Source organism: Myxine glutinosa, chromosome 4 (assembly GCF_964187855.1).
Source record: "Myxine glutinosa chromosome 4, kmMyxGlut1.1, whole genome shotgun sequence".
In the NCBI taxonomy this organism is placed as follows: domain Eukaryota; kingdom Metazoa; phylum Chordata; class Myxini; order Myxiniformes; family Myxinidae; genus Myxine; species Myxine glutinosa.
In genome coordinates this window covers 82,951,525-82,966,339 of record NC_136264.1, presented here as the reverse complement: position 1 = coordinate 82,966,339, position 14,815 = coordinate 82,951,525, and the positions used below count along the sequence as shown (strand labels likewise).

Here is a 14,815-nt window from a genome sequence, read left to right as displayed (position 1 = left end):
TTGAACAGCAGGGATGAATTCAGGTGATTTAGCCAGGGTTCGTAGGCAGGAGGTGCGATCGTGTGCGTTGCTGTGACCAGGTGCGCTGGGACGAAGAGTGAGAGTGCGCTGAGCCGACCAGAGGACGGGGATGGAGTGACCTGATTGCAAATAAACAAACTTACGACCGGAGCCACAGTGAATGTACCTGGGTCGTCGGAGGAGTCCATTTGATTTGATGGCAGAGATGCATGATGGGGTGGAGCGGGTATTGAGCAGAAGGAGCCTTGCGGCGGAGTACCGCAGAGCCATGCCAGGCAGGAGCAGAGAGACGAGACGAGGCCAAGGTTGAGGAGGTGAAACAATGGTCCCAACCCACGAGAGCGGGCCTGAGGAAACGAAGGAGCCAGGTAGGTGAAGCCAGGAGCAGAGCCGGGACCAAGCAGAGGGCAGGCAGGAGCAAAGAGACGATCACGAGGCCAAGGTTGATCACGGCAAAGCGGCAAATGCAGCGGAAATCGACCGCCGCCACTACAAACCGAGATCACGGCGGGAAGCCGCCACCAAACCGCTGCGATGGTCACAACCCACGAGAGCGCGCCCGAGGAAACAGCGAGCAGGCGAAGGAGCCGGGCAGGCGAAGCAGGGAGCAGAGCCGGGGCTATGCAGAGGGCAGACTCAATGGCCAAAAAAATCCGCACGACCACCAAAAAAGAAAGCAACTGACAGTGGCCCGGTTGAAGAAGCGGCGAGCATGTGACGCCTGCGTCCTCTTCATACCGGACCGGAAGCCAAACCTTACTGTCACCTCTTTCAACCTCCACACCTTCATTCTCGGTTGGTACTTCACCCGCCGAGCTCTCCTCGCACCTTTCACCCTTATGTCGCAGACAACCAAGTGGTGCTGTGAAACAGCCTCCTCCCCCGGGATCAACTTTGTGTCCCGGAGGTGCCCCCTATCTCGCCTACGCACCATCAGGTCGTCAACGGTTGTCGTCAACCCACCTGACGTGTATGTAACAAGCTTATTATCCTCTTTCTGGAACTGAGTATTACAAATCAACAATTCAGCTCCATCAGCAAACTCCAAAATCCTTTCACCTTCTCCATTTCTCACACCATATCCGTAACCCCCATGAACTCCCTCAAAACCATCCATACTCCTTCCCACATGTCCATTCAGGTCTCCTCCCACCACAACAACTTCATCATCTTTCACGTTTTCCATCAGCTTCTCTATCGCACACCAGAACTTTTCCTTCTCTTCATCGCTCCGACCAACCTGCGGAACATATCCCGAGATGACGTTCACCAAGAGCTTTCCAATCATCATTTTCACCATCATCAACCTATCACTCACTCTAGTCACACTCACCACACTGTCTACAAACTCCTCAGAAAACAGGACACCAACACCATTCACGCCCTCCGGGCACCCTTGCCACACAAACTTGTATTTCTGTCCTTGCCTACCCTTCACCATTCTCACACCACTTCCCTTCCATCTCGTCTCCTGCACACAACATATGTCCACTCTTCTTCTGACCAATACTTCCACCACTTCTCCTGATCTCCCTGTCATTGTCCCTACATTCCATGTCCCAAACCTCAGAAACCGATCTCCACTTCGGGCTGCACCCTGCCCATATGTAGTTGTAATTGTCATGGTTCTCTTTTTGAGGCAATGTTTTTATGGCCGGATGCCCTTCCTGACGCCAACCCTCTTAGTCGTCTTTTACGACACGCAGGGATACGGTGTACCTATTCTGACCAGGGTACACACTGGGAAACGTTTAAAACATGGAAATTCTGGGGGGGGGGGGGGGGGGAGGACGGCGTCAGCATCACGGCTGCGGTTTAACCATATTCCAACAATATCCAAACAGAACCATGAAAACCATGAAAAACAATCTGGGAAAAGTCTCCAAGCGAGAACGTGGATTTGAGAAAGAAGAAGCAGAGGCGGAAGAAAAACGAGATACAGGGGGCGGGGCACAGCACAAGTCGAGACGAGGAGGAGAGCGAACAAGCACGTGTCCGGGAGGAGAGAAAGAATCAATATAGAATTCTTTGTCTATCCGTTTGTCCTGTTTTTAAAAACGCCGGACAAAGGGTAAGATGCCTGCGAGAGGCAGGGGGGAGGAAAGAAAATCAAAGAAACAAGCAAATACTATGAAGGAAAGAACTTGCACTCACAAAACACCGACGGGGGGAAGGGAGCCCGGAAAGACCAGGCCGCGCACGACGCGCGAATAAAAAACGACCAATCACACACAAATCCGCAACAACCACAAAACCAAAACTAAACACAAACACACAACAACACACACACAACAAAACAACCAGCGGAAACCCGACAAAGACACGAATGGGAAAACACTCAAACTTCGATGCCGTGGAGAGCTTGAAGCAAGCCTCGAACTCCAATAAATTCCAATCCAATCCAATCCAATCCAAGATCCAATAAATCCAAGCTCCAATAAATTCCACATTTATGTGCCACCTTCAGTCGACCATCAGGCATTGACAGCAGGTTAGTGAAGGACTTGGACAAAAAAATTATAAAAATAGGACCCCGTCTGAATGGTTCTATACCCAGTCAAATGGCGAATCTGCATATGGCGAATCCACGAATGCCACGGTTAGAAAGCAGAAACCCTCACGTCATTTCCTCATTCATATTTAAACTCAATATCTCTATTTTCATTCCAAACAGCATCATTCCAATCATACATCAACACTATAACAAAATACTATGTTAAATCACGATTGTATTGAGGTATTATCAAACCAGCCCATTGTCGTCATCTGTTCACTTCCGGATTCGGGAGCAGGTCCGTATCAAACCAATTTCAAAATCATAATTTTATTGAGGAATTTATGAAACCTCAAACCTACCTTCCAACAACCGCTGGAACCCCAAAACGTTCCACAGAAGGTTTGGCGGGGCTAGCCCCAAAACTGAGGGAGTAGTTTTGGGACGGACGGACAGACAGACACTCCTGTTTTATAATATGGATTATTCACCATTGAGAAATGGGGCCAAAAACATAATATAGCCCAATATCTCAAAAGGTTGTGGACGGATTATGCCAAAACTTGGTGGACGAGCTGGTGAGATGACAATAACAAGCCAATTAGATTTTGGTTCAGGTCAGCAAATCCAGATCCGGCCTATCAGTGGGGTACAAAATGTAAACTATTCAGCCTGGCAGAGATATGCACTCTCCTGAGTGCCCTTCTAGTTGAATAACAAATGTATAAAGGAACAAGCATTCTGAGTATTGCGCTGCAATACATGTCCCCTACCAAAGTTCAAAGTGCCATAACTTTGTCAAAAATGATCGAATATGCAAATTTATGCATGGTTGATGCTGGTTTTCAAACTGAGGTATGCTGAGACACGTGTGTCACGCCTCGCCTCGTTGATAAGCCCGCAAGGTCGTTCCGTGGAGCGGCCTGCACGTATTGCACTGTGTGAATTATATAATTACCAACTCACGGTCTGAGGTACGAGCGATTCAAGAGATATCCATTTTTTTAAATATTTTCGTTTAATTAACGATATCTACCAAACCAGGTGCCTTATCGCAAATTCCAAAAGGACATTTTAGTAGACTGACATGTTGAACAGATCTGTGAAGTTTCCCCTCGATTGGATCAAAAATGAGGGAGGAGCTCGGTTTTAAAGGTTCATGCTTAAAAACGTCATAATTCTGAAACCATGTGACGCATGACGTCATGCCCGTTGACTTTTTTGTTCATCATGGGTATGCGACTCTGCCTGCAAAGTTTGGCCTCGATCAGTTCAGCCTTTGCAGAGAAAAAGGGGTTTTCGGTGTTTTCACGAAAAACAATACGGCGGCCGAACCACATGACCTGTGACGTCATAATTACCATTAAAATATTCTACAGACCGAGTCCCCCCCTACGGTGAAAATTTGATCTCAATCGGTCCTATTATTGCAGAGAAAATCTTTTTTAAAGGAAATTAAAACTTAAAATGGCGCTGAGTTAAGGATCATCAGAATTATCAGAATTCCCAAAGTTCAAAGTGCCATAACTTTGTCAAAATTGATCAAAACGTCGTGAAGTTCGAATTTGATCTGTAACTTATCATGAGGAAACCATGTACCAAGTTTGAAATCATTAGCATTAAGAGTTTAGAAAAAAAGTCCGGCAAACTGTTCTTTGCATGACGGACTGACAGACCAGCCAACAACACACACACAACAAACTTCAGACCCTTCAGACCCTGTGAATTAACCACAGGTGGGTTTGGACGGCGTGCAAACCTATAGTCCCCTCCGGTGTACACCAGTAGGGGACTAATAAAGACATAGATGAATAAATAACCTCACTTTTTATGCCTCCACTGACGAAGTCGACAGAGGCATTGTTTTCAGGTTGTACGTCCGTCCGTGATAGGTTTTCGTTTCCGCGACAACTTGAGAACGGGTGAAGGGATCTTAGTCAAACTTGGTGCAGGTATGTACAATGACGTAAATATTAACCGATTAGATTTTGGGGTCAAGAGGTCAAAGTCTAATAGGTCACACCACTTCGACATAACTTGAGAAAGGCTAGAGGGATCTAATTCAAACTTGGTACAGATCAGATATGTATAATGATGTAAAGATTAACTGATTAGATTTTGGGGTCCTGAGGTCAAAGGCCAAAAAGGTCAGAGGTTACATCAGGTAGAAATGGGATAATTGGAGAACAGCTGAATGGATTTAAATCGAACTTGGTACAAGTATTATAATGATGTAATAGCGTGAGCGGAGGCATGTCGGTCGACGTCGTGACGTCGAAGAGTGTTGTTCTAGTTTCTGAAATGTAACACAACTTGTGCAGATCAAGATATCTTAAGTTCATTCAACAAAATCTACAATGCACTCAATTATGACTTGGTAAAGACAGTTTGATATGGAAAAGGTCAGAAGTCACATCTGCATCAGTAGAGCAGGCATCACATCCCCTCGAAATGAAAAAAAAAATGTTCCACAAGATGACAAACATACCCATTTGATGACTTCCTAAAGTTCCAATCTTCATATTTCCAACATTCACACCACTTCGACAGATATCCTTGGCCTGAAAAGACAAGAAAATTGGTGAGATCAATTTGCATTCACTTTCTTGACAAGAACTTCACAGAGTAGATGATAGACAGAAATGTAAACTTTCCATACCCGCTTTTCTGATTCGGCAATAACAAATCCATAACATTCGGAAAGCTCCTTTTCAGTCCGGCCATTTCCTCTCATTGTCTTGCGCCACTCTGTGAACTGCAAAGACATAAGGAGCATATTCTCAGCAAGCCATGAAGACAAAAAGCTGAGTTGCACTTTAAATGTTGTGCAAAGGTTGTAGCAACATTTGCTCCAATGTCTTAGATGTCAGACAACAGCAAGACTATCCAGATGGTTCCATACTCAGCTTCTTTCCTATGATCAAAATTTCAGGCGATGGATCGCACCACACGGAATCGTAAAGCCATCCGATTATTATGATAATATGTAGCATTACGGATTATACATAATGCTCCATTTAGAAAAAATGTTGAGTCATTTTCAAAACGGTAGAGGTAGCAGATGGCACATTGTAGTAAGGACGGCTCACAGAATCTACTTTGCTGGCATCCTTACAGTCAGGCCTATAAACAGCACAATGACCATTTTCCACCCAAAGCATTCTTAAAGAGTCGGAGCTCATCCAGACTCCTCAATTCTGCTTCTTGTCCAAAAGCATTTCCACAAGGCAAGGTACTGGAATCTCCATTGCCAAACCGACAAGTGAATAATGCGAGCTTGTGGAATAAATTCATCACTTGATGAAAGTCTGAAGTTTCTCCCAGCAGGATGAGGATGAAGCAAAAGGTTCGAAATTTTCAGAAGGATCACAAGAGGGTTTTGTTTGTATCTCTAGTGGCATGGCATACATTTAAAACTGGATGCACTGAAGACGTGATACCCACAAACAAGAGTGAGCAAAGCTTAAATGATATATATTTTAAAGTAGTAAATAAAGCTTTTGCACAGGGCACACATCTATTTACTTGTGTGAAAGGAACTATCATGGCCAAGTTGCACAGTGTATAGGCTGTCTTCTCTGTAATCTGCAGATACAGATTTTCAAGTAGGCCTTCATAAGCAAATAGGCCTTCATATGAACAGAAATTAAATGAGAGTACAAGATAGCGAGCGGAAAAATATGACTAGAGACGTACAAGTGGCTTCGCCACGAGTATGGTGAAAAGGCATCACACAGGTTACTGTAAATGGTGGATCGAAACCATTGACCGAAACCAAATAGAATAAATAGCTCCGTGGGGGATTTCCCCCCAAATTTGAGAAGATTTTAAAATAAATTATCTGAATTTGAAGTCATCCCCCCTTTTCAGCCTCTTATAAGGGGCGCATCCGGATGGGGAGCACAACCCCATGAGACCCTACTGTTCTGATGTATCGTATCAAATTTGGTCCACATCAGTCATGTAGTTTGTGAGGAAAATGTGTTTTAGTGAATATGAGGGATTCGTGGAGGGAGCTCGTGGCCCCCTTTCCAAGGGAGATGGGGCCATGGGGAGCACAATTTAAGGTTAGGGCATGATCACATTACCGCATGGGTTGTTTGGTCTGGATCTGGTCGTCGGTTTCTGTGAAGATTTTTGAATGAAATACCAATATTTAAGGCAAAACCACCCTTTTACTCTCATTAAATGGGTGGATCCAGATGGGGAGCACAATCTCATGAGACATTACTGTCCTGATGCATTGTACCAAATTTGGTCCCGTATCGCTCAGGTAGTTGTGGAGAAGATGTTTGGAAGATGGGCCCCATGGCCCCATTTTCCGGGGGAAATATAACCATGAGGAACACAACTTAAGATTAGGGCATGGTCCCGATGTCTCGTGGTGAGTTTGGTCTATCTTTCAGGTGGTTTCTGAATAAAATACCAATATATGGGGCAAAACCCCTTATGGGGGGAGCATCCAGATGAGTGGCACAACCCAATGAGTACATGAGTACTGTCCTGATGCATTGTTCCAAATTTCGTCCACAATCGGTCGGGTAGTTTGTGAGAAAATGACGTTTTAGTCAAACGTTAATGGACGAAAGTACATACAGACGGAGGGACACCGGGACCCACTCTGAGGTTATTTCGGAGAAATACTCCAAAATAACCCCAACAAATAGCCCCGAGTAAGCAGACTGTCATCTCTTGAGGTTGTAGTTCAGACCAGGAAGGGCTGAATCGAGTTTCAGAGCAATTGGTTGGGAAATAAGGGACGAGTAGGAATCCGGAGTGTCAGGGGGCAACTCCCACCCCCCCCCTACCCCCTCCACGCGACCTGCGAGCAACCATGGTCCGAAATAGAGAAAAAGGCCCGAGCAATCGTGCGGACTCCTGTCTTGTATTCATGTGTGAAATTTCAGAACAATCAGCTAGGTGAAAAGAGGGGAGCAGCAAAAATAACAAAAGGTTAATGGACGGACAGACATCCGGACATCACAACCGATTTTACAAGTTCATCTCTTTGACAATCGAGATGAGATGACCTAAATATGTTGAGCAAAAGGAAACAAAAGGATTTAAAAACTCACTCTCAGACTGACTGCCTCAGTCTCTCAAAGGACAACATGGCAACTCCCCACCACCCACCCCCTCACCCCATCTACTTTCTTAACAATCCACTGGAGAAAGTTCAGTCACTCAATCTGCTGGATCTCACTATCAGCCATGATCTTTCTTGAGCAAACCATATTTCAAAGTTAGATCCAAAGCCAGTCACCTACTGGGCATCCTCCGCAGTACAAAGTCTTTCCTTGGCACACCTGAACTCCGATCCCCCAAAAAGGCCTTCACCTGCAGCTTGATAGAATACTGCTCTCCCCTCTGGGATGGAGCACCTGCAGCCTGACTCCATGGAAACCAAGGCCATCAAGATCATTGGAATCTCCCGTGATGTCGCCGAGTCTATGGGCCTATCACATTCCCATCGCAGACATGTCGGCAGTCTCTCTGTCTTCGACCGCCTCCTTTCAGGTCTCATACCCTCTGCTCTGTGAGGGGCACACACGGTCCACCATCAACCCCATTCTGGTGCAACTCCAAAATCCAATATCACTGCTCAACTCCACTCATTCGTCCTCTTTTTACTCACCTGTGGCATCAACTTCTACATTCTCTTCAATATCATTCTTCCATTCAGGTCTTCAAGACACTGCTATTCACCACCATCATAGATCAACCCGCATCCAAAACCTATGATCTTTTCTACCCCCTGTTGACCCACCACCCACAAGATTCCTTCCAAATTTCAAATTTTCTTTCCTGAGAGTTTGCTTCTGTATCCATCTTGTCCACTCATGCATCCTCCACAAATCCCTTATTTATCCAAGTCTCCCTATATTTTGTCCTTCAATTCTGCTGTTGGTCCCCCACCCCTCTCTCTACTGTATCTTTCGTTCTGTTACAGTGCATTCAGAAAGTATTCAGACCCCTTCACTTTTTTCACATTTTGTTATGTTGCACCCTTATGCTGAAATCGTTTAAATTCATTTATTCCCTCATCAATCTACACTCAATACCCCATAATGACAAAGAGAAAACAGGATTTTAGAAAGTTTTGCAAATTTATTAAAAAGAAAAATCTGAAATATCACATTGACATAAGTATTCATACCCTTTGCTATGACATTTGAAACTTAGCTCAGGTGCCTCCCATTTCTCTTGATCATCTTTGAGATGTTTCTACACCTTCAATTGAGTCCACCTGTGGTAAATTCAATTGATTGGACATGATTTGGAAAGGCACACACCTGTCTATATAAGGTCTCACACCTGACAATGCATATCAGAGCAAAAACCAGGGCCATGACGTCGAAGGAACTGCCAGCAGAGCTCAGAGACAGGATTTACTCCACCGATCTGGGCTTTATGGCAGAGTGGCCAGACGGAAGCCTCTCCTCAGTGAAAGACACATGAAAGCCCGCTTGGAGTTTGCAAAAAAGCACCTAAAGGACTCTCAGACTGTGAGAAATAAGATTCTGTGGTCTGATGAAACCAAGATTGAACTGTTTGGCTTCCGTCTGGCCACTCTGCCATAAAGCCCAGATCGGTGGAGTGTTGCAGTGATGATTGTCCTTCTGGAAGTTTCTCCCATCTCCACACAGGATCTCTGGAGCTCAGCCAGAGTGACCATCAGGTTCCTGGTCACCTCTCTTACCAAGGCCCTTCTCCACCGATTGCTGTTTGGCCAGGGGGCCAGCTCTAGGAAGAGTCCTGGTTGTTCCAAACTTCTTCCATTTAAGAATTATGGAGGCCACCATACTCTTGGGAACCTTCAATGCAGCAGAATTTTTATTTGTAGGCTTCCGCAAATCTGTGCCACAACACAATCCTGTCTCTGAGCTCTACAGGCAGTTCCTTCGACCTCATGGCTTGGTTTTTGCCCTGATATGAATCGTCAGCTGTGAGACCTTATATAGACAGGTGTGTGCCTTTCCAAATCATGTCCAATCAATTGAATTAACCACAGGTGGACTCCAATCAAGGTGTAGAAACATCTCAAAGATGATCAAGAGAAATGGGAGGCACCTGAGCTAAATTTCAAGTGTCATAGGCTCATAGCAAAGGGTATGAATACTTATGTCAATGTGATATTTCAGTTTTTTCTTTTTAATTATTTTGTAAAACTTTCTAAAATCCTGTTTTCTCTTTGTAATTATGGGATATTGAGTGTAGATTGATGAGGGAAAAAATGAATTTAAACGATTTCAGCATAAGGCTGCAACATAACAAAATGTGAAAAAAGTGAAGGGGTCTGAATACTTTCTGAATGCACTGTACATACCGATTTGTAAAGTGTTCTAGCTCTTCGGCACGCCTCAACTTTGTATGCACAGTGCAAAAACCCAAAAAATTGAAGTGGATTTTGGGGATGGATATTTCTTTTTGGATTTATATGGTCATTTAATTATTCTGTCATATTTACATTTGCCATTTGCCATATTTACATTACATTTGCCGGTGTGTACCCTGGTTTAGAATAGGTACACCGCATCCCTGCGTGTCGTAAGAGGCGACTAAGAGGGTTGGCGTCAGGAAGGGCATCCGGCCATAAAAAACATTGCCTCAAAAAGAGAACCATGACAATTACAACTACATATGGGCAGGGTACAGCTCGAAGTGAAGATCGGTTTCTGAGGTTTGGGACATGGAATGTAGGGACAATGACAGGGAGATCAGGAGAAGTGGTGAAAGTATTGATCAGAAGAAGAGTGGACATATGTTGTGTGCAAGAGACGAGATGGAAGGGAAGTGGTGTAAGAATGGTGAAGGGTAGGCAGGGACAGAAATACAAGTTCGTGTGGCAAGGGTGCCCGGAGGGTTTGAATGGTGTTGGTGTCCTGTTTTCTGAGGAGTTTGTAGAAAGTGTGGTGAGTGTGACTAGAGTGAGTGATAGGTTGATGATGGTGAAAATGATGATTGGAAAGCTCTTGGTGAACGTCATCTCGGGATATGCTCCGCAGGTTGGTCGGAGCGATGAAGAGAAGGAAAAGTTCTGGTGTGCGATAGAGAAGCTGATGGAAAACGTGAAAGATGAGGAAGTTGTTGTGGTAGGAGGAGACCTAAATGGACATGTGGTAAGGAGTATGGACGGTTTTGAGGGAGTTCATGGGGGTTACGGATATGGTGTGAGAAATGGAGAAGGTGAAAGGATTTTGGAGTTTGCTGATGGAGCTGATTTGTGGATTTGTAATACTCAGTTCAAGAAAGAGGATAATAAGCTTGTTCGTGTTACATACATGTCAGGTGGGTCGACGACAACTGTTGACTACCTGATGGTGCGTCGGCGAGATAGGGGGCACCTCCGGGACACAAAGGTGATCCCGGGGGAGGAGGCTGTTTCACAGCACCACTTGGTTGTCTGCAACATAAGGGTGAAAGGTGCGAGGAGAGCTCGGCGGGTGAAGTACCAACCGAGAATGAAGGTGTGGAGGTTGAAAGAGGTGACCGTAAGGGAGGCATTAAAAGAGAGGCTGAGTAGGGTAGAGGGTGATGTGGTTGAGCTTGAAAGTGGTTGGATGTCAATAAAAGCTAGTCTGTTGGGAGCCGTTGGTGAGGTATGTGGATGGACAAAAGGACCACCGAGGCACTCGGAAACATGGTGGTGGGATGTTGAGGTTGGAAAGAGGATTGACGAGAAGAGGAAGAAGTTCAAAGAGTGGCAGAAGGCGAAGGGTACGGGAGCAGAAACAGCAGAGCATGAAAGTTATAAGGCAGCCAGGAAGGCTGCAAAGAAAGAGGTAGCAAAGGCGCAGGAGGCATGTAGGAAAATGTTCGGAGAACGCTTGGATTCGGAAGAGGGTCAGAAAGCAGTATTCAGGATTGCAAAGCAGATAGCGAAAGAGAGGTGTGATGTGATGGGGGTGAGTTGCTTGAAGGATGAAGTGGGACAAATCGTTGTCGACCCAGATGGAATTAAAGGAAGATGGAAAAGATATATGGAAATGCTGTTGAATACAGAGAATGAATGGGATGGCAACATAGAGAGTAACCCAGTTTTAGGACCGGCAGAGAAGATAACTGAGAAGGAAGTTGAGGAAGCGATAAAAGCAATGAAGAGTGGAAAAGCAGGAGGGCCGACGGGAGTTGTGGGAGATATGTTGAAGGCAGCAGGAAGTTGGGGTGTGAAGAGAATGACAGAGATCTGTAATTTGGTGGTGAAAGAAGGCCGCATTCCAGTGGATTGGGAACTGAGTACCCTCGTCCCTCTATACAAGGGGAAAGGTGACCCTCTGGAGTGTGGCTCGTACCGAGCGATAAAGTTATTGGAGCATGGAATGAAGGTATTGGAAAGGGTGTTGGAGAGGAGGATAAGGAAGAAAGTGAAGATCGACGAAATGCAGTTTGGATTTATGCCAGGAAGAGGAACGACAGATGCGCTTTTCATTGTGAGGCAGTTGCAGGAGAAGTACATGGATAAGAGGAAGAAGTTGTTTTTTGGGTTTGTTGATCTGGAGAAAGCATTCGATAGGGTTCCACACAAAGTATTGACATGGGCATTGAGGAAGTTAGGAGTGGAGGAATGGTTGATCAGAGTAGTGATGGCAATGTACAAAAGAGCACGCACAGCTGTAAGGACGAAGGACGGGAACAGTGGTGAGTTTGAGGTGAAGGTGGGAGTGCATCAGGGGTCGGTACTAAGTCCACTACTATTTGTAGCTGTGATGGAGGTGCTGTCTCAGACCGTAAAGGAGGGTTTACCGTGGGAGTTGTTGTATGCAGATGATCTGGTGTTGATTGCGGAAAGTATGGATGGACTGAAGGAAAAGATGAACAAGTGGAAGGAATGTATGGAGACAAAAGGTCTGAAGGTGAATATCAGAAAGACAAAGGTGATGGCAAGTGGTAAAGCATGTGGTGAGGTGGAAAGAACTGGGAAGTGGCCGTGTGCTGTGTGTCGGAAGGGTGTCGGAGTGAACTCCATTCAATGTACAATGTGTGCTGAGTGGGTTCATCAAAAATGTAGTGGTCTGAGAGGGTCATTAACCAGTGTGGCAGCTACATTCAAATGTAAGGTGTGCACAGAGGGAGCTGCAGATGGAGGAAATGTTGAGTTGGATCTTGGAGACGGCGTGAAGCTGGAAGGTGTGAAAACATTTTGCTACCTTGGAGACATGCTGAATGGAGAAGGTGGATCAGACTCGGCAACGGTTGCTCGAGTGAGATGTGCATGGAAGAAGTTTCGGGAACTGAGTGGCGTGCTGATGAGGAGGAGAGTGTCGCTGAAGCTGAAGGGAAAGGTGTATGCTGCATGTGTGAGAAGTGTTATGATTTATGGGAGCGAGACATGGGTAATGAACGTAGAGCAGCAACGAAGGCTGGAAAGGGTGGAAACGCGAATGGTTCGATGGATGTGCGGAGTATCGTTGAGAGAGAGGAAGACAAATGATGAATTGCGAAAGATGATGGGAATATTGCCTGTGATTGATGCTGTGAAGAGGAACAGGTTGAGATGGTTTGGTCATGTATTGAGGAAGGATGAAAGTGACTGGTTGAGAAGAGTGATGGAAGTTAATGTAGAAGGAAGTAGAGGACGGGGAAGACCGAGAAAGACTTGGTTAAAGATGGTGGAAGAAGAAATGCGGGCAAGGGGGTTAACAAGGAGAGATGCAGAAAATAGGGCAAAATGGAGAAGATTGTCATGGGGACCGCAAGGCTAACCCCCGCTCTAGCAGGGAACATGGCCTTAAAATGCATGTTGTTGTTGTTGTATTTCTTTTCCTTTTGATAAAAGTATATTTCTTTCTTCTTTATATTTTATTTAGCAAAAATTAATTTGGATGCGGCTAAACATTTTCAGACCAAATTTCCCCAAAAAGTCAACACGTTTTTCAACCCAGCTTAACCCTGCCCACTTTCGTTGAAATACACTGTGATGTTCAATGCCCAACAGCAATTAATGATAGCAAACAGGACTCAGCTTAAATTGCCATCTTATAGACAGGTCGAGAAACAAACATCGACTCGAAAAGGCCAAAGGCAAGTGTACTACATCTGTGCCATCCCATCAGTCAATAATCTGCACTGCATTTTCTCAAAAATAAAATACATTTTTTGCAAGAGTTTTAGGAAAACTCCCTTCAAGCGAAGCTTATGTTGAGGTGATAATGCAATTTCTACTCATTCCCTATTTATGGTATTTACCAATCCATTTAAATTAATTTTACAAGTGGAAACAAGTTATTTGTAGTCTTTTCATTAAACAATACAGGAATACATTGCTTAGCACTTCCCTGTAGAACACTGATTAGTTGTAGAGCTCTCTGGAGAAAGTTTTACAACCAAAAATAAAAATAAAAAGGAAGACAAGCGGCATGCAGCGCTAGACAGGTAAACGTTCCTGCCACCACTATTTGTATGCACAGTGCACACGCTACCCGCAGACATCCGTTCACTCCACCACACATTTAAGCAGCTAATTGAGGCAACATATGGTCAAGATGAGCAGTCGATTAGGGACTTCTGGAAGTACGGCAACATCATGAAGGCCTTCGAAAACATCAGCGCGTCCGAAGAGGAAGTCACAAGCACCTGTCTGAAGTGTCTGGCGGAAGGTATGGCAGTGAATGACTTTGTGGGGTTTGAAGAGGTGGAGCCAGCTTACTGATGTTATAATTTTTTTAATCCTTATAAATAATTTTAAAATTCTATATAAAACAATACATTTACGATTTACCATATGTATCGTTATTATTAGCACTACTACCAATACCCCCAATGAAGCCCTCATGCGTTATTAATTCTTTCAGTAATGCATCATTATAAACAGTGGTATCATGACCCGTTTTAGTGCATTGTTGATTTGCTCTGTCTTCTCCAGGAACATGTCCTGAGTGCTAGGCGAAGTACAAGTGTTCCAAGTTGGAAAAACAACCAAACACATTCTGCAGCTATTCAAAGTAATGTTACATGGATGGGGGGAGGGTCCATAGTTAGAAGGCAGTAAGAACATAGTTGTATGGACCGTGTGATTCGCGTAGCGTACATTTACTCTTCTAAACATTTACTCTTCTGGAAAATGTGACGCTGAGGAGGAAGCATATGCAATTTATAGACTGGATCGTAAGGGTAATACTGTATGCGTAAAAAATCGTGTTTGCAGGGGGGGGTCATGTGAGGACTTCCGGTCACAAAACGGCACATGGGGAAAGTGCTGCACACTCCAAAAAAGACGAACAATCTGTCTGACTGGTGTGTGCAAGCCATGGTGGCGTAGTGTGCTGTGGAACCCGGAAGAGGCGACGCTTATTTTTATGT

The 14,815-nt window shown here is 44.8% G+C and overlaps 1 protein-coding gene across 2 annotated transcripts in view; it reads right to left on the bottom strand.

Moving 5' to 3' along the window:
- Positions 1-14,815, bottom strand: part of LOC137424934 (protein TASOR) — a 241,837-nt gene that overhangs the window by 207,253 nt on the left and 19,769 nt on the right. Inside the window, exons 3-4 of one of the 2 annotated variants that reach the window (XM_068112841.2) lie at positions 5,175-5,270; positions 5,004-5,076 (exon numbers count right to left, since the gene is read on the bottom strand). The exons of the other annotated variant lie outside the window; for it this stretch is intronic. Of the exons in view, the coding sequence (XP_067968942.2) occupies positions 5,004-5,076; positions 5,175-5,270 (169 nt within the window). The remainder of the gene's footprint in view (positions 1-5,003; positions 5,077-5,174; positions 5,271-14,815) is intronic. 2 annotated transcript variants of the gene reach the window in all.